The 24,282-nt window shown below is 56.6% G+C and overlaps 1 protein-coding gene and 1 long non-coding RNA gene across 6 annotated transcripts in view; one reads left to right on the top strand and one right to left on the bottom strand.

Moving 5' to 3' along the window:
- Shisal1 (shisa like 1) overlaps positions 1–24,282 on the bottom strand; it is a 56,217-nt gene that overhangs the window by 5,878 nt on the left and 26,057 nt on the right. For 4 of the 5 annotated variants that reach the window (XM_087213719.1, XM_087213720.1, XM_004845423.4 and 1 more), the window contains exon 4: positions 12,049–19,651. In XM_087213719.1, coding sequence (XP_087069845.1) covers positions 19,324–19,651 — 328 coding nt within the window. In that variant the 3' untranslated portion in view covers positions 12,049–19,323. Of the gene's footprint in view, positions 1–12,048; positions 19,652–24,282 lie in introns of those variants that run through there. The other variant, XM_021258822.2, reaches the window with a different exon arrangement.
- LOC147827443 (uncharacterized) lies at positions 10,255–11,902 on the top strand. The gene is made up of 3 exons (XR_015452221.1): positions 10,255–10,385; positions 11,135–11,275; positions 11,401–11,902. It is a non-coding gene; the product is annotated as an uncharacterized LOC147827443 (long non-coding RNA).

Below are 24,282 nucleotides of genomic sequence, written 5' to 3'. Positions count from 1 at the left end.
AAATGGAATAAGTCAGGCAAGAGTCCTGGGAGCAAGCACAGAATCTGAAGTTATGGAAAAGAGTGAAAGAGACAACAGAGGCCTGGTATAAATACTGATAGTAGGAGGCATGGAGGGAGGTGATATAAATAATGTCTTATTCGTTTTAGCTGGGGTTCTAAATAATTGTTCAGAAGTTGAAGTACAATTAGAGATACAAAAGTCAATAGAAAAATAATATAATCAGCTAAAGTAACTTGGTGGAAGGGAATGGGAAGGCAATAGACCCTTGAATTTTGACACTGTTCACAGTAGGGAGAAAATAAACACTGTTGAAAGGATAAAGTGTATCATATCACATTATAATTTTGAAGGTAACCATGGGATCAAAACACAGCTTTCCAAATTATCAGAAGAAATATACACAAAAAATAAAACAAAGAAAACAGAGGCCATATGGTGAAAATTGACAACCCCCACACGAGCTAAAAAAGCAGAAACATATCATAAACTACGATGACAGAAATAAGACCAAATGTATCTGCCATATCAGTAAATGTTAATGAGCCACACACACTTGCTAAAAAAGACACAGATAGATTATATACAAAATGCACCGAAGGTGGGGTGACTCAGAAAAATTTGTACTTAATTCCAGTGCATGTGGCACATGGCAAATTTTATGTTGTGTGCACTTTACCCCATTTAAAAAGAAAGGATGTGTAGAAATGTAATGTATAAATAGAAACCAGGGGCAATGATTTGGATATCAGATGAAGCTGAAGTTAGGCAAGAAACAGTGAATGAGAAAAAGAAGGTCACCGTGTGAGTGTCAAGGACGAAAGTCCCCAGGAAGATCTAACAGTGAGGGTGGGGACTTTCAGTACTCACAGAGCAGGGGCTGCTGGGAACTGAGGAAGAAAAGGAGTATTCTAGCATTACTACAATTACATCACCTTTCCCAGGCCATTACAGATGGAGTGATCGAAATGTAAGGGTATAGGGAGCTAAGTCTAATTAATGACTGCGTGTTAAACAGAACCTACTTTTTATTCAAACGTCCTTGTATATGAACACACCAAAAACTGACTCTCAGATCTAAAATGCAAAAAGTAGAAATAAGCCAACATTTCCTGATCACAATATAATCAGATGTGAAAACACTAATAACCAAACCACAAAACAAGCCAAACTCTACTTCAGGGTGTTTATAACACTTTAAAATGACTGTTGAATTAAACAGAACCAAAACTAAAAATTATAAAATATATAGACAATAACAAAAATGAAAAATTCATAAAAAATTTTATAAATAAAAAGAACATTTCAGAGCCCATGTGATGTAGCCAGGGGAATGTTCAAGGAAAAATTCGTAGCTTCAAACTCTAGTCTTATTAACAAACGAGAAAACAGGAGGTAATTGTCCAGCTCAAGAAGTCAGAAAGACCGGGCCGGGGATTTAGTTCAGTGGTTCTGCCACCTGCCTCGCAAGCGCAAGGTCCCGAGTTCGATCCCCAGTATGGTCTCCCATCCCCTCCAAAAGAAGTCAGAAAGACCAACCAAGGGAGACACAGAAAAGTGATAGATAAATTAAAATTGAGATGGAGGGAAAACAGCAAAAGGAAAAAACTAATAAATCCAAATACTGGCTCTTTTGAAAACAATGAGACATGTTAACTGTTGGAGATTTTAATAAAGCAGAAGAGTTAAGATACAGAAGGAGAAGGTAGAATTATCCACGTTCTGCTCTCCAATTTCATTTCTCCATGATCCTGTAACCCTTTCAAAAGGCTCCAGCTGTTCTGCAGAACTTGTCCTCATCAAGGCCAGCAAAGACCTCCATGTTGCTAACTCCAGGTGTCAATTCTAAGTCCCACTGTCACTTGACCTCAGCAGCATGGACTCAAGTGGCCACCCCTGCTTCCGGGACATCCAGGCCTCTCCTAATCCCTCTCCTACATCTCTGGCCTCCCGCCTGGGTCCTGTGTGTACCCGTCCTCACTGTCCTGCCCCCTCACTTCTGACACCCCATCTCCCCTCTACGATTAGACCCTGTCTCTATGCTCATGGTTCTCCAGCCTCCAACTCTTACCTCTCAAATGCCACATTTGTAGCCAAATTGTCTACTTGGCATCAACTGCACATCACAGACATCTTAATCTTATATGCCCTAAAATAGAATTCCACTCTTCCTCCTCACACCAGCCTTGCCCCCAATTTTCCTGACCCCAGTAGATACCTCTGTTCCCCCTCTTTCTCTCACACCCAATCTCCAATCAGCCCATCTGCAAATCTCGTGAGCCCTTCAGAGAACATCTCCGTGGACTGTGCAGTTCTGTACCACCCTGGCCCCTGCCAGCAGGATTCTTTACCCCGTCTGCCCTTCCCATCTACACGTGGCTTACTAGCAGCCCTACCCCCACCTCCTCTCTGGGGTCCCAAACTCCTGACCTCTTCATTCACCCCACTGCAGCTGTGAGGGTCAACCTCACGGGTGAGCTTGGTATCTGGCCGGCAAAGCTGATGGCCTGGTCCAAGTCCAGCCCACTGGAGGTCTGGATGGGACAGGTAATCTGGGGAAAGGAGACTCTGCTTACATTCTGTGCACTGTCTCTGAGCAGGGATGTGGGTCTCCTGCCTTCAGGCTTGGACAGGTGCTTACCCTTTGTCTCCCCTGGCTGCCAGGCCCTTGACCGAATGGTAAACTGCCTGGTCTCCTGGTCTCCAGTGTGTGCCAAAAGCTTGCGACTTCTCAGTGTCTGTAACTGTGTGAGCCACTTCCTTGCAGCAGATCTCTCTCTTGGTGAACACAGACTGTCCCTCCTTCAGTTCTCCCCATGGCACCAGCACCACTTGTGACCATTAATTGTGATGCATCAATATAACTGGAGTAAGCAGCACCCAGCAGATTGGTGAAGCGCAGCTCTGGGAGTGTCATGGATGACTGACATGTAGGTCAACAGAGAGGGGAAGACCCACCCCTCTGTGGCTGGCACCAACCAATAAGCTTGTAGCCTGGATGGAACAGAAGGAGAAGGAAGCAGGAAGACTGGGTGTGCCCTTTGCTGCCGTTGCCTTTGGACATTGCTCTCCACTTCTTCAGCCTTTCATTGCAGACTTGCATCTGTGACCTTCCAGGGTACTTCCAGGCCTTTGGCACTTCATTCTTGATCTCTTGTTCCAGGCCTTCCATCTTCTTGGCTGAGCGGCTACTGAATCTTTCAGCGCTGCAGCGTCCAGACGGCCACTGCAGACTCTCCTGCCTCTGACCCTGTGAGCTACCTGAAAACCCCCTAAACACATCCTTCCTACTGATGCCATCCCTCTGGAGAAGCTGAACACACCACGAACACACCTGCGTCTCGCATCTGTAGTCTCACTGTCTGCGGTCTCTGTAAAAGGAGGGCTTTTCACTGCACTGACCTCCGCAGGGCCCTCGAGGATGCCCGGCAGATCGACGCTCCAAGCAGATGAGCTGAACAGATGAATAAAGAGAGAAAAAGGACGCCTGCCTGCCCGCTTAATGCTGCAGAGCTACCAGAAAGCCTCAATGAAACGTTGCATTTCCAAGAAAAGAGAACTCACTAGAGGATCCAGGAAGGAAGAGTCTCAACAGACCAATTGCCAAGAAGATAGAAACTGTCAAATGGCGAATCTGAAGCCTAAAATAAGAGAGATGTAAATTAAAGCCATATTGGGAGACGCTGAACACATTGGGAGATGCTGAGCATGGACCAAAGGAAGCATCCACCTTCCTTCACCGTCACGTGGCAGGGATCAAAGAGGCGGCGCGGTGGGAGAGACTTCGGGTGGCCTTGGTGGCAGCAGACAGGTGCGCATATGGGCACAATGCAACACGTCTAGGGTTGTCCAGCAGTGAAGATCACAGCTCAAGGTTGGTAACCCACTTGTGCCCCCAGAAGGTCACCCCCAACCATGGAGAGGAGACTGAGACCAGAAAGACCAGCCCAGGCTGCTGGGCTCCCATTCCAAGTCCCAGCCAGTCCTGTGTGGTCAGGACAGGGAGCAGCTGCCTGGGGAAAATGGTCCCTGCAGGACAAATGAGGGAACCGAGGTCTATACTGCAGTGTTGTGGCATGGACATCGCCCGCCCACTGTTACCAATGCAAAATGCTGATATAGGTGAAACGCTGTTGGAGGTGGGGAACGCAGGAAATTTCTGTACTTTCCACTCAATTTTTCTGTAAACCTGCAACTGCTCTAAGAGCCTATTCAGTAAATCATAACAGAATTCCTAAGACAGTCAGACATCACCATATACTGACTCAATCAGCCCACAGTAGGACAAAGGCTCATCCTGAGGGTAGACCTATGACCCCCACTCCCCAAGGAAGCCCTGGAGCCTGTCTGGGGGACACTGGCCACCCGGGGCGCGGAAGCAGACGTGTGTTTGTCAGAATCTCAAACAAGGGCAGAGAAGCAGGTGGCCAGATGGAAGGAGCCGGGGGAAAGGCAGGGACACCAGGCAGGCCCAGTGTGCAGCCCAGATCCAGCCAGCTTCGGAGGGGAATTGCTCGAGGCCGCCTGCATTGGAACTGACTCACAGACCTCGCTTCGCCAAACAGCACAGACGATATTTACACCACATGGACTCTGTACGAGGGGTCACAGGCCACCCACAGATGACAAGACTCACAGGCGCATGCGAGTGGGTGCTACACAAACACCCCTCCGCTTTATATGGGGGACTTGAGCATCTGCGGATGTTGGTGTCCATGGGGAGTCTGGGTCCAGCCTGCCTTTATTTATTTATTTGAGTCAGGATCTCCCTAAGTTAAGTTGCCCAAGCTAGGTTCCAACTTGTGATCCTCCTGCCTCAGCCTTCCACAGTGCTGGCTTTAGACATTCATTACCACATCCGGCTTCAACTTCTTTTTTTGACGCTTTGATTGTGACCTCAGGTCTCTCACTGTTGTTCCTCTATTACTACTTCAAGCTCCCTGGCCTCCACTCCAAAGGTGTTCCCCCAGCCCAGAATACTGCACACTGCTGGAAACACCCTCCTCTTGCTTTACCTAGCAAACTCCTACACACACTTCAAGGCCTCTGTCCTGAGCACCCTTGTGGCAGAGCCTGGCTGACTCCCACAGGCCTCTGTAATGTCTGGAACCACAGGGGATTGTAGAGGGGTTGAGGTTCATGATGGCCACTGGCTTTGTAGTCAGACAGGCCTGGGTTGGGATCCTAGCCCTGCCTCTCACCAGCTGTGTGACCCTGGGTAAGCCACTTAACCTCTCAGTGGCTTCAGTGGCCCCTGTTGTTCCTGCAGGCCTGTAGGACCCTTCTTAGTGCTGGCTGTCATCAGCCCCGTCTCCATGGGCTCTGGGAACGCTCTGTCCCTGCCCTCAAGGACCCTAAAACAGGAGCAGCAGCCCCTTGCTTGTCCACACTGAGAGTCTGGGGTGCTGGGGTGCTGGGGTCCTGGCCCGGGAGGGGTGAAGCTAAGTGGGCCCTGCCAGGTTCCTGGGGCACTGGTGGGGAGGGGGCATGGCCTGGCCAAGGGCATTTGGGGGTCACAGCCGCTTGGCGGTGGGGACCCCAGACGCTCCTGGCTGGGCTGAATCTGCAGAAGTGGCAGCCACTGGGGCTTCCCAAGGCGTCTGGCTTTGCTCCTGGGCTCTGGGAGCCGACGGGGAGCTCACGTCCAACTCTAACAAGGGCAAGAGCCAGGGTTGCTGTGCTCGGCCTCCCATGAGCTGGGGACTGCTCTCCCCTGCAGTTCCCTGACAAGGGCCTCAAGGCTCCCAGAGGCAGTGAGACCTTCCCAGGGTCACATCTGGGGGTCCAGCCTGGGTCGCTCACCATCGGGCCACACTGCCATCCATCGGCCCAGGGCAGGGGATGGGGAGGACGGCTGGTCAGCAGCCAGGTGGCCCTGTGAGGGGTGGTGGGCCTGGCACCCGGCAGTGCCCGCAGGAGGAGGAGGAGGTATGCAGCTGGCAAGGTGGTGGCTGGTGTCTGCGGCCCAACCAGGAGGTAAGCGGAGCACCTGGCAATTTGAATAATAATGCCGTTTCCAGAATGCCAGGGAGTCTGTGACAGTAACCAGTCCTGTGACAAAAGCAGAAGAGTCACGAGGCACAGCATGACTCACTGCCAGGTGGAGAGCACACAAAGCTCTCGGCAGCCACGCTCAGTCTATTCAGTGCTGTGGACACGGGTGGGTGGGCGGGCGTGCGTTCTTGCAAGCCACCCCAGTGGCGGCAACGTCATTAAGCAAACAGCACAGGGACCCCTGAGTACCGGCAAGGGTGAGAGGGCCATCCCAGGGCATGACCCACAGGCAGCAGAGAGATGGGGCGGTTGTCGTGGTGAGGACAGGTGCTGCCCTTGCGGCGATGCCAGGATGGGAAATGGGTGGGGTGGAGGGCACAGGGAAGGAGCCGTCCGCGGCTCACACAGTCGCCCGGCAACAGACTGACCCCCACCGGGGAGGAGCCAGCAGCAGGACTTTCTCTCAGTTACAGGCTGGGGGACAAGAGGGCTCAGCTACCTCCATTCTGTCTGGCTCTTGATAGGGGTACTGGATGGGACCGGAAAGTTCAGGATCTCAGGTGGGGTTTCTGGAATTTTCTGCCTGTGTCTGTTGCAACCACAAGGTCTCAAGGAGGACTTTGAGGACAGATGGGACAGCATCAGAGCAGACTGGACAGCGCAGTGGGAAGAGGCCACTGCCCTCTGCAGTGGCCATGGGCCCAGGACACAGCACCCCACGAGCTGGGAAAGCAGGGGCCTGGGTTCTCCCCACATCCCCCATGCCTTGATCTTAGGTACCCTGGGCTTGTTTCAGGTTGCTGCCCTCCTAGGACAATTCGAGAATAAATCTGCTGTTTGAAGCCACTGAGTTTGTGGCAGTTTGTCTTAGCAGCCACAGACGCTAACGCAGGACCCAAGAGAAAGGCTGTGAAGGTTCATCAGATGACTTTGCCAAGAATGATCATTGTGGCTTCATTTATAGGGGCCCCGAGGGGCCAACCCTGCACACACCCACACTGTGGAACACCACACCACAGTGGACAGTGTGCACACATACGGTAGCTAGGACAGGCCTTTCTCCCCTGTGGTGCTGGGGATTGAACCTGGGGCCGTCACACTGAGCTACGTCCCCAGCCCTTTTTAATTTTGTATTTTGAGAGAGGGTCTCATTGAGTCCCTAAATTGCCCAGGCTGGGCTCAAACTTGTGATCCTCCTGCTGCAGCCTCCCAGAGTGCTGAGATTACCTGACTTTCCAGGAGCCAGTGGCTGCCTCGTGGAAGCCACTGAATGCAGCATCTGCTTCATAAGTGTTTTTTGAAGGAACCTATAGGAACCACTGCCTTGTGACACCTCTACCTTGAGCAAAGTGTGCAGTGTCACAGATATGTTGCTTCTGCTTGGGTAAAAGTTTCTGGGCTCCTTGTTCGTGCAGCTCTGGCAATTTACAAACACCTGCATGTAGACCAGTCATTTCTGTGAGCAGGAACAGGTGTCCTCTGGTTCCCGCTGAAGAGCCTGAACTGGCTTCTTAGGACCTCAGTCTAACCCAATCCCCAGCTTCATGACTGACCCTGATTGGATGAATCCATTACTATACCCCACCCTCTGGTACAGTAATTGGCTAAGATTTGGAAGTGTGGTCCATAGAGGGCCAATCAGGACCAGAAGGTGTGTTTCTGAGCCTAGGTCTGAGCCAATGAGGACACTGATATCGTCTCTGTTGCTGAACTGGGATCTGGAGTCTGTGGCTCCAGGAGCAAGTGGGAGCTATGGTCTTCAGGTAAATGGACTGAGTGCTGGGGACGGCCTGCAGGAGGACTGTGGCTTCCTCGGGCTGGGTATCTCCCAGGTGGTCTCCTTCAGGGCCCCATCCCAGGGAGGCAGCAGCCACCAAGAGGCCAAGTGACTGCTGTCTCCAGCCGGGGACCAGTGTGTGAGCCCCAACATGGTCTTTCCGGTCCAGCTGGGCCACACCCAGGTTCTTGACTCAGACAGCGGAAGCCAAGCTTTGCTGTTTTAAGCTGCTAACTCTGAGGGTAACCTGTTATGCAGCAAGAGCAGACTCAGAAAAGACCTCAGGGCAGGACTGGAGATTCTGGGAACAGAGGCCCCAGGGGGACCATGCAGTGACCTCAGGAGATGAAGGACTGGCCTTGGCTTGCACACTCCAGCGATGGGAGACTCACTACCCATCAAGGAGAGTGAGCCTGGGGTGCCGTGGGGCTGCCTGGTGGGAAGTCCTTGCTCCCTGGCCCTGGAATGTGCTTACTGCACCTTCTCCCTCTGCGGTCAGCTGGGCTCTGGGCCCCTCAGCCCCAGCCCCGTCTTGCATGGGGCCTCTGCCCTACAGCTTCCTTCCTCTTCTGCTTCAAATGAGAATTACATGAGGATTCAGGCCTCGGCTCTCTGATCAGCACCAGCCCTGGGTGCGAGTCTGTCCCTGCCTCTCCTTTCCTGAGCCTGGGCTGGCTCAAGTGCTCAGTGGAGATTCTCGTGGGGATCACATGGGACGGTGCACACAGACACAGCAGGGGTGGGATACATGAATGCCTTGTTAAGTGGGGAGAAAGAATTGCAAAAGGGAGGCAGCGGAGACCCTGGGAACTGTTACCTTGTTCTTAGCAGAGCACCTCAGTGTTCACCGAGAAGGGCAGAGCCAGGCAGTGGCCGAAGAGCAGGAGGTCGAGCACAGAAGGCCGGGAGCCCTGGGTGTGGTGAGAGCAGCTTCAGTTTGCATCTGTGTGTTGGGGACAAGTGGCCTCCTGGGACCTGGGCCGTGACAGCCTCTCACTAGGTGACTCTGGACCTTTAAGGACTTCAGTTTTCAAAAGCATAAAATGGCAGGAAGTGCTGATGCCCGTGTCCGGGGAGGTGGTGGTGCAGGTCAGCGGTGACACCAGCCACCCTGCACGCCCCAGCAGCCACTCCTGGCCCCAGGAGACCGAGAAGCCACCAAAGCGAGGCTCCTGCTTTCAGATGACCTGGAATTACTCTGTTCCGCATTAAGCAAAAGGGTGGAAAGTGAAGCCTCATTCTCTTCCCCTCAGAAAGGAAGGCAGAGGCAGATGGGAGGTGTGAGGCCGGTCAGCACCAGCCAGGCCGGTGCCCGGTGCCCGGGACCCTGGAGCCTGCCGAATGCACGTGGACGGGCCCTCGGGGGCAGCACTCAGGCACCGTGGGCTGATGGGCAGCGGGCAGAGCAGCCTGTGGCTCGGCCAGGCCCGCTCCTGGGAAGGCTCTCGCCTTGAGCCTCCCCTGTGCTGTGCTCTCCCAACCCCCACCCCGGCCTGAGGATGGGATGCAGCTGAGCTGGCCCCAAAGCCACCCCTGCTTCGGGTCCCCCACCTGGGAAACTTCGCAGCCGTCTTCCTGCGCTCAGTCCGGAGTCCCTGACACCCTCCTTGGCTCCCGCTTCCTGTCCCTTCTCCACCCTGTCCACAGCCGGTCCCGGGCGCCACCACCCACATCCCAGCCGCACACGGCTGCAGCCTCTTTGTTGGTCTCCCAGATCCCTTCCCCTCTCACTGCCATGGGGAACTTCAAAAAATGGAAAATTAGAGCCGAGTGTGGTGGTGCACGCCTGTAATCCCAGCACTCCAGGAGGCTGAGGTAGGAGAACTGCAAGTTTGAGCCCAGACTGGGCAGCTTAGCAATTTAGGGAGAGTCTGTCTCGAAATTAAAAATTAAAAATAAAGGTTGGAGATGTAGCTCAGTGCAAAGGCCTTTGGTTTAGTCCCCAGTTTGGGGAAGGTGGGGCAATTAGCTCATGTCCCTCCCTTGAAAGGCTCAAATAAAGAAGCCCACTTCTACCCCAGACCCACCTATGTCCTCTACCACCGGCCCTCCTGGGCCCCTTCACAAACTATCCTTTCACTGTCACTTTCCTTCTGAGTCACAAATGCACCTGCTCCCTGCCTCAGGGCCTTTGCACATGCTGTTCTGAGGCCTGCATCTTCCCTTCCTCACCTTGGTCTCCTTCCATCTGGGCAGCCTCACTGCTTCCCATACTGCATCTCAGCTGCCCAGAGAGGCAGAGGCCAAGCCACCGAGGGCCATGGACATGGAACTGAGTGCCTGGGAGCCTCTACAACGCAGGGCTGGAGGCTGCTCTGGCACTGGGCGTGCGGCTCGAGTCCTTCTTCCTGGCACCTCACCCTGCTGACTTTCGGGAAGGCTCAGGCCTCTGCGCACCCACATCCTGAAGTTAATTTTTAATGGCACCCTGGTAAATATTTGATGCCGCTGCTTTACAAGGAGAGCAGGTTCTACAATAAATGCTATCAAATGCCCCAAGCTGCTGTCTTCTGCGTCACAAGAGCAGAGCATCTCCGGCCTCCTGCCAGCAAGTGCTCAAAGCAGGTTCTACATCACTGTCCTGCCGGTCAGCTTTCCATTAGTCTTCCAGAAGGTCAGAAGGTTTAAAATGGAAAAATGTGAAAACCCTCAGCTCCCGAGGGGAAACAGCAGGTTGGGTAACCAGGTGGACACAGATGTTCCCTCACCCATCCCCTGGACACAGGGCCTGTGGCTCTGGCTAAGACAGGGGGGGCAGCACGAGGGGGTCTTCCCAGGGAGGGAGGAAGGCTGGGAAGGGGAGTGGGCTTGGCAGGGTTCTGAGGGATAAGTAGGAGCTTCCTCAGGGCTGGGGAACCCAGGAGGATGGGAGTAGGCAATACCTTCAGGTGACAGGGTCTCAACCGTCTGTGTCCCCACCTGACCTGGAGTCTGGCGTTGGGAAGGACGTGCCTTCTGCCTGCTCCATACTGGGGATCACCCTCATGCCTGGTGCCCCTGCCCCTGGCACCCCGACTCTGTGCTCCCTCCAGTCTGGCTCTTCCCTGGCCCCATTTCTGTTTGTCCAATCCTTGGCTTGCAGGGCGGAAATGAGGTCTGGGTCAAACCTAAGCATGCAAGTGTGCATCCTTTCACTTCCTGCTCACCTGTGACCTGCCTGTCCCAGCCACTCAGGACCCCTCTGCCCCTCCCATCTCTGCCCTGGTCCCCCGGCACCTGCACAGGCCCACTGCGCGATGCCCACAGGCTCCCTGCCTTTGTGGCTGCAGTCAGCTCTACCCATGGCCCTCAGGGCTCCATCCAACCCCACCCACCACCAGCCCTGCAACGTCCTTAGACTAACGGACAGACTTTCCCATCTAGAAGCTCTGTTTCTAGGGGCCCTGAGAGACGTGCCACGGATAGAAGGGGGACGGTGTGCAGTGCTCCATTATGTGATCAGTCTATCCCAGGCACATCTGTGCGGAGACCTGGGAGTGACATACGTGCGCCTCTTGTGAACATGTGAGTGATGGCAGTGGTGGGCAGACCCATGGCAGTTATGGAGGGGAGGATTCTGGGACCCTTCCTAGGAGCAGGGGCTGGGCTAAGTCCCCCCATGCCCTCCTGATCCCAGGCTTTTGTCACAGGAGCTGGGTGTGAAGGTCGGAAAGGGACATCTCAGGCTGGGAGACTTCCCTCAGCAGCATGGGCAGAGATCTGGCCAAATCTCAGAGACCCTAGGACCCCAGGCCCTGGAGCGCTGGCAGCAACGGGAATGGAGGACACACGCTGGCCTGTGGGCAGCTCTGAAGCCACACCCCAGCTCTGTCCTGCCCGACCCCAGGCCCCAAGCGGCTGCCTCTGTCTCCCCAAACCCGGACAGCTGTGACAGCCGCACTGGGTAGCCGAGTTGAGGACAGAGCCATCTTTCGTGACTAGCAGGGACCCTGTCCCCGTGCAGGCAGTGGTGAGAGATGGCTGCTTCGTGAGTCCTCCCTCCCTCCATTCGTCCCATCCCAGCCCCTGGCACCTACAGTGGAGATGCTTTGGTTCCTGCCCTGGTGTCACGCTGCAGCTCAGAGAGGTACCACAGCTTGCCCAAGGACACACAGCCAGGCAGCCCAGAGCCGCAGTCACACAGGGCCTGGCAGAACGCTCCCATGCTATCCTCAAAGCAGTCTGCAGACCGCCCCGCCCTCCGACACACACACACCCGGGGAGCCTCAGAAACCCCAGGACACCCAGGCTGGCTGTGCTGAGGGCATCAGAAGAGCAGTCACCCGCACTGGGACAGATTTACCATCCTGGCATACGTTTATTCTGAGAAGCAAATGTTTCAGCAGTTACAGGGGGCAGAGTTTTCCTGGAGGGAGAATAGGGGAGGCGGGAGGGATGTTCTGCCCCTTCCTGGGCCGCGCTGACGATGGCCAAGATGGATTTCTTCGCCTGCTCGTACCCTGAGCTTCAGCTGGAAGCTGGACTGTGAAGAGTCCCGGAACTCAGTTTGGGGGGCCACAAGAGCCATCAGCCGGGCCACGTTTCTGTCTTGACGGTGACCACGCTCTCTCTGTGGCCCCCAAGCTGTAGCTCGCAGGGTGACTACACGATCTCTGTCGAATGGCACACAGTGACACCCTCTCTGCCCAGCTGACCAGAAGCTTCTGCAGAAACGACTGTTAATTACTCAAGTGCACAGACATCTTTGTTTCCAGCGCTCACCGTGTTGGGGAAATTTTCCTGAAGATTCCAGCCACTGAGCTGGGTGGGACGGCGTGGGTCCCTGCCCAGCCTTGGGAGCTCAGTCCCGGGCTGGTTCCGTGTTGGCCACCAGGCACGGTGTTGGCAGGGACAGGGCGGCCCTGTTACGCCACCTCAGTGGGTCTGGTGCCCCTGTTCCACTTTCACAGAAGGGATCCAGCCCCAAACGGTCAGTCCTCCCCGCCACCAAGCTGACCCTGCGCTCAGATGGTGTCACCTTTGCAGGAGGCTGGGCTGGGGCCTGCACACAGCTGCGCTCCCACCAGCTTACCCTACAGTGCCTCTGCAAAGTGATTTCCCCAGACTCTCTCCAAGGGCCACCCACCCTCGGCCGGATACATTGATTTTTCCAAGCAAAGTAAGTGGAGGGTCATGGTGGATTTTCTGCGCATCACTGGACAGGGCTCTTTGGGGACAGCGCCTTTGTCTTCTGCCTTTCATGTCCCTGCACTTAGCGCAGGGCAGGGCCTCTGTGGCTGATCTTCCATAAACGCTTGTCGGGTAAATGCATGAACTGTGGGTGACTGGTGGTAGTGCACAAGGACAGCAGGGCAGAGAAGGAGCAGGAGGGGCTGGCGAGTTCACAAAGCGGGTGCTGCTTTGCGCCTTCTGGTCTCCCTGGTTTCCTGTGCCCTGAGAAGGACCAGGAGCTGGAAAGAGCTGGTGAAGGGACCTCCCAGAACCACCGTGGCCTTTGCCCTGGACACCAGCTGCCTGTCTCGGGGCAACCCTGGCACACAGGTTCTCTGTCTACGGCCGTGAGACAGGGGCAGGTGAGATTAGGTAAGGTGGTAAACACCAGTGTGCAAGCTCTAAGTCCCTAGGCCCGTGGCAGACACGGACCTGGCTGTTCTCAGGGGTTTGTGCACCTGAGTAAGAGCAGAATACAAAGTTGTACTCGTGTGGGTCAGTAACACTCCGCTGCCAGTTTCCAGGGCACAAACACTGCCAACGGGATGTGGGCAGTTCCACAGATGTCCCCAGAGCGGACATGACAAAAGCAAGGAACCCAAGAGCACCATAGGAGGAAATGCCCCAAAGTAAATAGGGAGTGGGAAGCCTGGGATGTTTATTACCTGCGAACCTGTTACCGGGTATTTATTTGTAAGATTTTAGGACTTAATTTTTAGGGGTGGCTCTGTTGTATCACACTGGATTCCCCAAGTCACTGGGCTCCCCCTGAGCCAACGCTCAGCACCAGTGAGGACGGCAAGGACAAATGGGACCCCTAAGCCCAAGACGACAGGGCTTTGGGAAAATCTGAGTTTTCTAAATGGACAGCTTGATTTAAAGTCAATTCAAAAGGTATTTAAGTAAATAGTACAAGGGAGGCTCAAGGACAAGAGGACCGGCAAGGACTGGGATTGGGGAAAGAAAGGCTGCTTTGTGAAAATGACTGCAATTATCAGCTGTCTGGGGGGCACGGAGAAATAAAGGGGATGTTCACAAGAGAGAAAACAGAATTAGTTAACGATGGAAAGGAAAGGTGTTCAAACTCACTGACAATCGAAGAGATTCGCGCTGAAGAGGGTGCCCCGAATAAGCTGCCCCTGGGAGCTTGGCACTGGTACGAAGGGATGTATGACTGTCACCCCCCCCCCGCCCCCCGCCCCCGACGACTCAGAATCTCCCTGCCTGGAATGGATCTAGAGGCAACAATTCAAGAAAGGGAGATGGTGCATGCCTGTGATCCCAGCACTGAGGGAAGCTGAGGCGGAGGATTGCAAGTTTGAGTTGAGACTGGGCAGCTTAATGAGCTGTGCTTCCAAAAAAAGAGGCGGAGCTGGGGATGTGTTCAGTGGTGGAGCACTCTGGGTTCGATCACCAGTACAACGAACGAACAAACAAACAAAAAACATTTAAAAGGCAAAGGCCAAGAACACATGAAGGTGTTGCGGTCTTTTCTTTTCTAGACTATGCCTCTTCCCAGCCCCTGCTTCTCTTATTTGTCATAGGGAAAAAAAAGAAAAAGAAGTGCACTGTCAAAATGCCTTGCTGCAGGGAAATGCTAAATGAATGCCAGCACGTGGGATTTTGTCTATTGGGTAGCTGCTAAAATGATATTTAGAGAGATTAAGTAAACTCACAGGATAATGGCCAAGCTAATGCTAATTGAATAAAATCAGAATGCAAAATTACGTGCACGTTATTATTAGAAGAGCAGAAGCAGCGCGTGCCCGGCAAGGCAGGAAAATGTGAAGTAGATGTTGTTTTGTGTGGGATTCTGGGCGGCTCCTTCTCTCTCTCTCCACTTCTACCCCACACACAACAGTAACAGGCTAATAGCGACATCCACGCTCACAGACGCAGCTGCCAGGCACCAAGCCCTGTCCTGACCTTCACAGTCATCCTATGGGCTGAGTCCACTTGCACCCACTGTACAGACGGGAACACTGAGGTTCCACAACATGGAAGGGTGGGTGGGTCTCAGGGTCCCCATGGGCATGTAGAGCCGGGATCTGAACTAAGCTCCGACCCAAGACAGAGGCTCACTGCGCTATGCCACAGTTTCCACAGCAGGCTCAGAGTGAGGCAGAGCTGCCAGCACCGGGCTTTTGTGAGGTCCTCCCTGCTGACCAGTGCTGGCCATGGGAGGAGGTAGCGTGGAGGCCAGGTGAATGGACCAGCACTTCCGGGGCTGGAAGGACCTTTGCCACTGGTACAAGGGACAGGACAGGGATCCTGAAACTGAACAAATCCAACCAGGCCACAGCAAAACAGCCCCTTCAACCCTTGGGGTCAGGGGAAGTCCACACTGAGTTTCAGGCTGCTGCTGGACCCAGCCAGAGAGGCCTTGGTGTGCAGCTGCCTGGAACCTGGGCCTCATGTGCTTCGGGGGACACTTGGGGACCTGCCCCAGGGACAGGTGAGTCCTGACTGACCCAGGAGCCCACAGTCCCTGGGCTGCAGAGCACCCAGCACAGGCTACTGTTTTCCCAGTACCAAGCATCTGTGGGTAGCGCTCAACAAGATGTCTCCCACGGAGACGTGGGGACCCCGGGTGTGCTGACTCTCAATGTCCAGAGCATTAAACAGCTGCCTGGAGCACAGGGCAATCGGTGAGGGGTGTGGCCCCCCAGCCTTACCCTGGTGTGTTGATCGGCTTTCCCTCCCTCACAGCAGAAAGATGTGGCAGCCAGGAAGTAGGGAGGTAAAGGGATCAGCTATGGCCCCCAAGTTGATGCCCTACGACCCTTACTCCACTTCCGGTTTCCACTGAGAAAATCAGGGACTCCAGATCTGATCACTTCCTAGAAGCCCAGCAGCAGCCAGGCCTTCCACGCACCGAGCCTTTCTGGGGGACACACTGGATCCCCACCGTCACACCTGTAACTGGATCCCGGCTGGACTCCACAGGTTTATCACCCCTTGTAAGGAGGAGCCGGCACAGGCCCGAAGAGGGCAAGCCTTTGCCCAAGGTTGCACAGTAAGCCCAAGCCTAACTCCTGCACAGCCAGGAGGAAAGACAGAAACTGCGAGGTGAGCTGGGGTTTCCCAGCCAGCTGGAAGCCCCAGGGGTTTGAAACTCCATCCCACGCCAGACCTTAACTGTCTTCGGAATTCCAGTGGCGGAAGCCTCCTTGGTACCTGATGGCACGCCAAGGAAACTGGACACCAGCCCCTCTCCCTTTCTGGCCCTCTAATTTTCAGGAATTTCTCTGCTGGCAGGTGGGAGAGAGTGACTCTGCTGTAATGGAGCTGCTGGGCAGCATGGACCGAGGCTGAGGGAGTTCTGCCAAGGGCCAGGGCCTTCGGGTGGAGGACGAGTGCCCAGCCCAGCTGGCAGAGACCTGAGGGTGTTAACCAGCTCCTGAGGAGCCGGCCATGGGAGGCACCTCCCTGTGGAATCAACCACTCTCTCCTGTCAGGCATTTCCCCCAAGCTCTAAAAGGCTTCGAGGGCTGGGCCCAGGGCAACCACCTCCCCTCCAGTTTAGCTCCACAATCCACTCCCCATCAGGCTTCTGGGGCCAAGTGGGGCCTGTGACTTCAGGGCAGGTTTTGAAGGATGAACAGGAGTTTGCCAGGGTGGGGTGGAAGAAGAGCACTGTGGGAAGAGAAATTGGCAAGAGGCTCTAGGGGACCAGGCTGGTGGAAGGTGCTGGGTGGAAGAGTGAGGCAGGAAGAGGGTGAAGTAGAGGAGGCCTGTGAGACCCTGGTTCAAGCCCCTGACTCACTACATGGCCTTAGGTAGGTTGCTAACCCTCTCTGGGACCGTGACTGCTCCTCTGTGAAAGGCTGCTGGCTGAGGTCATAACGCTGGGGAGGAGAAACCAGAGCCTCTGGTGTGCAAGGAGACACCAAGCCAGGGAAGGTGGCTGTCACCAGGGAACCATACGCCCCAGGCACCGAGTCACCAGGGAGCGGCATCATGGTGGTGCTAGCCAGGACACAGTGCTCCATCACACTCAGGAAAGGAGCTGCGGCAGCTGGGGCCAGGGAGCGGGCACAGGGAGCCGGCATTGTGGAACCTGAGCAGGAACCATCACAGTCCTAGTTCATTTTCCAGCAAATGAAGAAAACATCCCAGGGTGTCTGAAATTAAGTGAAGGCGTCTGCATGTCACCACTGTACCCCGGGGTCCCGGGCAGCTCCTTAACTCAGTTATGGTGACATCTGCCATCGGCAGGATGGGGACCCCCGGCCCCCACAGGCAGGACACTTGCACTCCCAGCTGTCAAGAGGGATGGAGTGGGTGTCCCTGGGAGCAGGAGGACGGGGCTGTGCCATGGCCACTTGAGTGACAATCCTAGGGCTTTCTGGCTGGGGGAGCCAAGGGCCAGGAGGTGGCACTGCAGGTGACCCAGCGGCTCCCTGGCCACCCAGCTCTGGCCTCCCTCAGGTGCCCCGGCGACTCTGGATCAATCCCTGAGCGCACCCAGCCTCGGTCTGGGCCTTGTCCCCCATGCCTGCCCTGCCCAGCTGGCGACCTGGCTTCCTGCCTGTCTCCCCTGCGCTCTCCCTGGCCCACTCCCCCAGGAGCAAGGTGGCCAGTGGTGTCTGTCACGCCCCAACCCCAAGTGAGAAAGAGAGAAGCTGGGGGAGCTGGGGTCACCTCACAGCCAAGCGAGGGACAGGAGAGGGACGTGGGGCACAGGCTGGGTGTACAAGGGTCACTGGACCTGAGGACATTCGGGGGTGGCTGCAGCCGGGCTGCTGAGGCAACAGAAGGGGCTCTCCCAGGCACCCTGGAGCTGGCAGGCAGGCAGGCAGGTGCCGGGCTCCTGAACGCAGGGTGCCCACGCCATGCCCACATGGCCTCCTGGGGGTGGGCCAGTGGGCGTGCACTGTTCCCGCGATTGTGTACTGCGCACCCACAGAGCCCATGCTGACGGAGCTGCCTTTTTTTTTTTTGGTACTGGGGATCAAACTCGGGACCTTTCGCTTGCAAGGCAGGCAGCAGAACCACTGCGCTAAATCCCTGGCTCCGGAGCTGCCTTTCAAACCTCACACCCTTGTCTGTCAGCATCTCCGTTGTGCCTGTTTTCCGTGGCTCTCAAACTCTGGGGCCTGCAGGCTCCACCCTCAGAGCCTCGTGGTCAACAGGACACCAGTGTGACACACACTCTGGAGATGTCTGTGTCCAGACACCCACGTTCCAGGACACCCCACGGTCAGGCTGGCCAGTAGGCCCCTCACGGACTGGCTTTTCCGCTCTCAGGATGACACGGGTTGGTGGCCCTGCCCTGAGGACAGGCTCAGTGTACATTCGTCAAATGTAGCCAAGCAGGGCCACATCTGTCTCCTGCATGATAAATGTGGCAATTACACAATCAATAAGCACAGGCTGGTTTAAGTGCATCTTATCAATTATTCAAGCCATTCATTATTGAAAAGGTCACTACCTGAGAGATATTTAAATGAGCATTAGCTGGCTCGGACGGACCTCCAGAGAGGATTCAGGGAAAGTCCACTGCCTGCCCACCTACCATGTGCCTGGTGTGCAGCTGAAGCCTCCCTTACCCTTGACTCCTTTCTGAGGTGAGAAGCGAGGTCAAAGGGGCCAAAGGAGCTGGGAATGGCAGAGCTGACCTTGGGCCCATGGACTTGAACCTGTGGCCCCTCACAGAAGGCTACACCTTTCACAGAAAGCTCTTGGAAGATCTGGCAGTTGGGCTCAGGTCGTGGCTCCAGGGACCAGGCTCCCCAGCCCCGTGCTCGTAGGGCTGCAGCTCAGCCCCATGGTGGCTGAACCCCAACTGGAAACCTGGCTTGGGAATCCACCCCCACTCTGGCCCCTGGGCACAATGCCACCCCACCCCACCAGCCCTGGAACCCGGCAGAAAAGAATGGGAGCCACTGTGGAGGAGGACCAATCTGGACCCTGCCAGGGCAAGCCCTCCCTGCAGGTTTCTTCCTTTTCCCTTGAGCCATGGCTGAACTGCCTCAAGGTCTGTACAGGACAGGAACAATGAATATTTTTATTTTGTCACTTCATGCTTAAAAATATCGCCAGCCACTGACAGATTGATTTGTTTCCTTTGCCCACACCCTAAAACACTAAAAAGTCATCCAATTGCTCCTTTTGCCTTGCCAGCTAGGAAACTCTAAACTCCACCAAATGTTTAATGCCTGTAAATCTCACACCGGGCTCTAAGTGCAGTGACTTTGGAAGCAAGCTTTGCTCCGGAGCTGTTTCTACCTCTCATCTGACTTTCCAGTGTGTGCCGCTTCGGGCACCTTCAAATCCCTCTTGGCCAACAACAAGAAGAACAAATAACCAGGAAACTATGGACCAGCCCCAATCATCTGGCATTTTCCAGGCTTGCCAAGGAAAAGTGATCCACAGCTGCAGCAGCTGACAGCAGTCACTCACCAGGCAGACGAACTCTGGAAGGACATCAGCGGAGGGCTGTGGGTGTCTCCCCGCAGCGTGTGCATTGCCTGGGGCGCTGGCACTTGCGGCAGGGACCCTGGGGGAGGCTGGGGCTGCGGGGCGGGCTGCCCTGCCTGTGGCGCCCCGGCTGGGTTCCCCCACCGCCGGGGTTCCTGCTTCATCCAGCGTCCCTGGATGCCCCAGCGGGCCAGGTACACCTTGCAGATGTCGTAGTTCATGGCGGAGTAGTACAGGAGGTCCAGGACCAGCAGCATGAGCACAAAGAAGCCATAGATCCACACTCCCAGCAGGGCAGTGTAGTTGCTGGGGACAGAGGACAGAGGCTGAGTCAGGAGACCGACACCTTCTCGCCCGTGGGGTCAGAGCCTGCAGCCCGGGGCTCACTCCCCGCCACCCGCCTCCCTCACCACCTTCCCTGGTGGCCCATCCTGGTGAATAGCTGTCTCTGTCCCTGTGCCCTTGGGCCAGGGTCCCTGAAGTCCTGGACTTTGCTGCCATGGCAGGGAAGCCAAACTCTCCAAGCTGGGTGTGCAGAGCTCCCCCCACCTTGGGGTACCTTGCCACCTGTGTCTGCCGTGGCTCCCCTGCCTGCACCGGCGATGCCCCTGCCCTGTGGCCATGCCCCTCGGGACCTGGGGCAGATGCTGGAGGGCTGTCATCATAGGGCCACCTGACATCCATGTGCCCTGGAACCCAGCTGGTGCTCCCCCTTCCAGGCCCCCAGAGCCCCCCTAGTTCTCCTCCCAGGGGCCCAGGACCCAGGGCCTCAGCTCAGCACCCCGTCTTTACTCACCAGCCTCCTGCCTGTGAGGGCTGCCTGCCCTCTCTCTGTCCACCACAGGGGCTCTTTCACTGGGACCGCATGGCGGGCACCCCAAGCCCCCTCTGCCATTTCTCTGATCCATTTGCCCCACATCTCCCCACCGGAGAGCAGCCCTCAAGGCTCTGCGCCAGGCTGCCATTGTGTGCTGTGCCTCCTCCTCTTCCTCCTTCCCTCCCTCTGTCCCTGTTGGAGCCCTGGCTTCGGACACCCTGACCCTCTGCTGACCCTGCAGTCCCTGTGGCCTGGTGCCCCTGCCCCATGCCAAGCTGGGGTCAGAGCCCCAGGCTGGCTGCATCCTGGCCCTGCCACTATAGCTCTGACAGACAGGGCTGCCATGGGACAGAGGCTGCACAGGGTGCGCCTGATGAACCACTCTGATGTGGCCTGCTCTCGTGGGTGTTCAAGGGGCAGAGCCCCCTCCAGCTGAGCGTGCTGCCGCCCCCACTCCAGCAGGGACCCTGTCAGAGGCCTGGGACATGGCCTTCTCTGCTGTGCAGCCTGCAAGACCCGAAGGTGTCTCTGGGCTCTAGGAGAACCCTGTGAGGCCTGGCCCGGCCTGGGCTCAGGGCTGGACCTCTCCAGGCTCGGTGGGGCTGTACTTCTGGGTTCCTTGGTTCCCTCCAGGGCTGGCTCAAGGGCCAGGACATGGCCTTCCCTGCCCTGCTGCAATCCTGTACCCCTATCTTGGCCAAGACCTTAGACTAAGCCTGGGGACTCTGGAGGAGAGGCTTTCCAGCTCTGAGCACTTAGACTGGGTGGCCTGAGGGCAGGTGCTCAGGCTCAGTACCTACTTCCATCCTTCTCCCGGGCACCACCGCCATGAACCCTGAAACAGTCGTATAGACTTGTTCATGCTGAAGTGTGAATGACTGACAGGCCTCTAGCTGCCTTATTTTAAGGGGACACTAGCTCTGCCTGGAGGCCTTGGGCCAGAGCTCCTGTCAGAGACAGGAGGCCAGGAGCCCAATTGAGGGAGCTGGGGCAGGAGTTGGGGAGAGGGGCGTCCCCAAAGTTGGAGGACTTGGGCTGGCTCTGTGTCTTGGCCCAGCACCCTCTCTCTGGTACCCCCTGCAGGGGCTGTGGCTTTTCCTCTGGTTCCCATGGCAGCAGCTCTGGTGGGCAGAGGGAGGAGGGGCAGCTGTATGCAGATGCAGCCCAGCAGGAGGGAGCCCACCTACAGCAGGCTCAGAGCCTGGGGACAGCACTCACCCTGCAACTGCACCGTGCAGCTGCCCGGTGACTGGGAGGGCATCGTCCCCAAATCACTGGGGCCAGGCGATACCCTGCTGGTGACCAGTCACCTCCAACTGTGGTGTTCCCGACCCCAGGCCTTTGCCCAAGCTGCTCCTTGGCCAGGGCGCCTCCCTCTCCTGTGTGAGTCTCAGCCCGGCCATTCCCTCCTCTGGGAAGCCCTCCCGGACGCCCAGTGTAGGTCCAGCCCAACCCCAGGGCTGGGTTGAAGCCACTGGGTTTCTCAGAACACATCACAGGCTTTGCGCCCTGCTGGACGGTTTGCCCTTCAGGCGGGGTGGAACTTGGCCTGGGTACCCAGCACAGAGCCTCGGCGATGCTACCCAAGCTGGCCCAGAGTGTGGGCTTGTGGGGAGCCTTCGTGGAGCTCAGGTTCTCTGCATGCATCATGGACAGCCGAGCCTGGGGCTTGTGATCCAGCTGCCCTGCCTGACTCAGAAGCTGTGGCCCCAGTTTACAGACAGGAAATGAGAACCGGAGACTACAAAGTTGGGGACGCCAGGGTTGGGACTTGGACCCAGACTCCTGAGAATCTCAGGGAAATTTCAAGATCAAACTGAGGGCAGATGAAAGCCAAGTGCAGTGGTGTCTGTCTCTGATCCCAGCACTCAGGGGAGGCTGAGACAGGAGGGTAACAAGTACACGGTAAGACCTGTCTCGAAAAACTCAAAGCCAACCAAACCTAGGACAGAGGTCCAGACAGGGGGTCCCCGCTGCTCCCTGGCGGGTCCCCCCATCCTGCTCACCTCCACCAGGAGCTGAGGGCAGGGCCAGCTTCTCCCACTGAGCACAGGACAGTTGTGCTTACACAAGTGCACACTCGTGTGTCCTGCCAGGCCTGGTGGGCCCTGCAGCAGCGCTCCTGGCACCCCACATCCTGTCCCTGAAGGACCCTGTACCCCCCTAAACCCCCTGGCAGGGAGAGGCACCCTGGGGTGCTTCGGCTTTGCCCCACCTGGCTGGCAGGACTCAGATCTTTTACAATTTCTGCAATTTAACTACAAACACGTGACTGGGGAATGAACTCTGCCCAATGCCGGCCTCGCGCATTGTCAAAGGTAGAAGATGGAAGGCAGGCTGCCCTGGGGGCAGAGCCACAGCGGTGAGGCACGGGGTATTGGGAGGCTGACTGACTCAGATTCTTCTGGTGTTTCCTGAGCAATAAACAAAACCTTCCCCGAGCAGCGGTCGCACTGTGCGTCTCCTTGGAGCAAGCGCAGCTGCAGCCAGGAGTGGAGTGGGGCGGGAGTCCTGGTCCCCGTCCCCATCCCACCCCATCCTGGGGGCGCAGGAGGGAAGTTCAAGGCCACCAGGTCAGAGAGCTGCGGGTGCAGGGTGGCCTGGGGCTGGCTGGGCAGCAGGGAGTGGGGCAGGCCATACCCATGGTGACGGAGGGGGCCGGGAAGTCAGAGCCCAGTGAACCCAAATCCCAGCTTGCAAAGCGCCCTCTCTGTGACCATGGGAAACTGAGGCTCACGAGGGTGCAGTGAGGGTGACCATGCGCTCTGCTCTGAGGTGTGGCTGTGAGGCTTCGTGGAATCACAGCAGGGCCTGGAAGAGGAAGGACCCGGGGAGTGCTGGCCTATGTGATTAAAGCGTGCAACAACCGCTCAATCCCTCTCAGCCCAGAGAGGCAAAGCACCGCTGCCAAGGTCACCCAGCAGGGCAGGTGGGCCGTGTGGTCGGTGGTGGAGTGTGGGCTTTGGCCCAGTTAAACCCAGGGATGCGAAATCCATGACCATCACAGAGCTCCCTTCTCACTCCCCCTGAACACAAGACTGACCACGTGACAGCCAGCAGGGCTCAGAGCCAGGGTCCTGAACAGCCTCCATCCAGGCTCTGGGAGGGACAGAGCACAGGGGCGGCACATGTGACTGGGGAGAAAGAGGCATGGACACACCCAGGAAGGACGTGGATGGCAGGATGGCCTTCAGGTCTCCAGCCCTGGGGGCACCAGGGGTGCTGGTGACCTTGGCATTGTTATGCCTGGAAGACTTCAGCCGTTGTCCCCATGCTGCTGTGTCCTGTGTGGCTCCAGGGAGCTTCTCACCCTCGCTGGTCTCAGCCCTGGTGAGTGGGCATGCTCAGGTAGGCCTGGGTGGAGGGCTTGGGGACGAGGCCCTCGTGACTGTCACACACTCTAGCTGGAGCTCTCTGGGGCTTTGCCCTGGACCACAGGAAGGCTTAGCCATTGGCTGCCCACGAAGGCAGGGCCTTGGAGCAGGGCTCTGCCTTCCTAGACGCCTGCTTTCACCCCTGGGGCTCCTCCACCAGGTGCCGGAACCCCACCAACGCTGACGACACCCTAAGCCACCCCCAGAGGCCGTGCCTGCCCTGGACAGAGCCGACCACTCCTTGGGAGACTTGTCCACCTGAGCCTGGTGCTGGATTGTTGGGGTCCGTGTCTGATCCCCAAAGCTGGTGCCCGGTGCCTTGGTGGGAAGACTTGCAGTGCACGTCCCCCGACACAGGGCCACCCTGGCCTCCCCCTGTGGCTGGAAGTGGGCATCAGCCATGGCAGGGAGCCTGGCAGTGCTACTGCCTCTCCCTCTGCCAGGAAGCCAGAACCAAAACAAACCATTCTGTTCCTCTGGAAAACACAAATAAATAAGGCGTCGGAGCTCTTGGTTCTGTCACCACCGCCTCCGGCTGATTCACCAGTGGGGTGGGGGCAGGAGCTCGTGACGCTCCCAGAGCCCCTCTGGGGGTCACCCCTGGCCTGGGCCCCCGGGGATGCACTACTGACAGGCACTAAGCTGTCTGGGATGCGGGGACACCAGTTGTGACACTGTCCTGGCCTCCGCAGGTCCTGCCTCACAGCGGCAAAACAGGGCTTGTGCCCCTCAGCCTCCACTCTGGT

Source organism: Heterocephalus glaber, unplaced genomic scaffold (genome assembly GCF_053883595.1).
Source record: "Heterocephalus glaber isolate CG9 unplaced genomic scaffold, H.glaber_assembly_v1.0 deba00001444, whole genome shotgun sequence".
Taxonomy (NCBI): Eukaryota; Metazoa; Chordata; class Mammalia; order Rodentia; family Bathyergidae; genus Heterocephalus; species Heterocephalus glaber.
The sequence above is the reverse complement of the archived record's forward strand: the minus strand, read 5'-3'. Positions and strand labels throughout refer to the sequence as shown.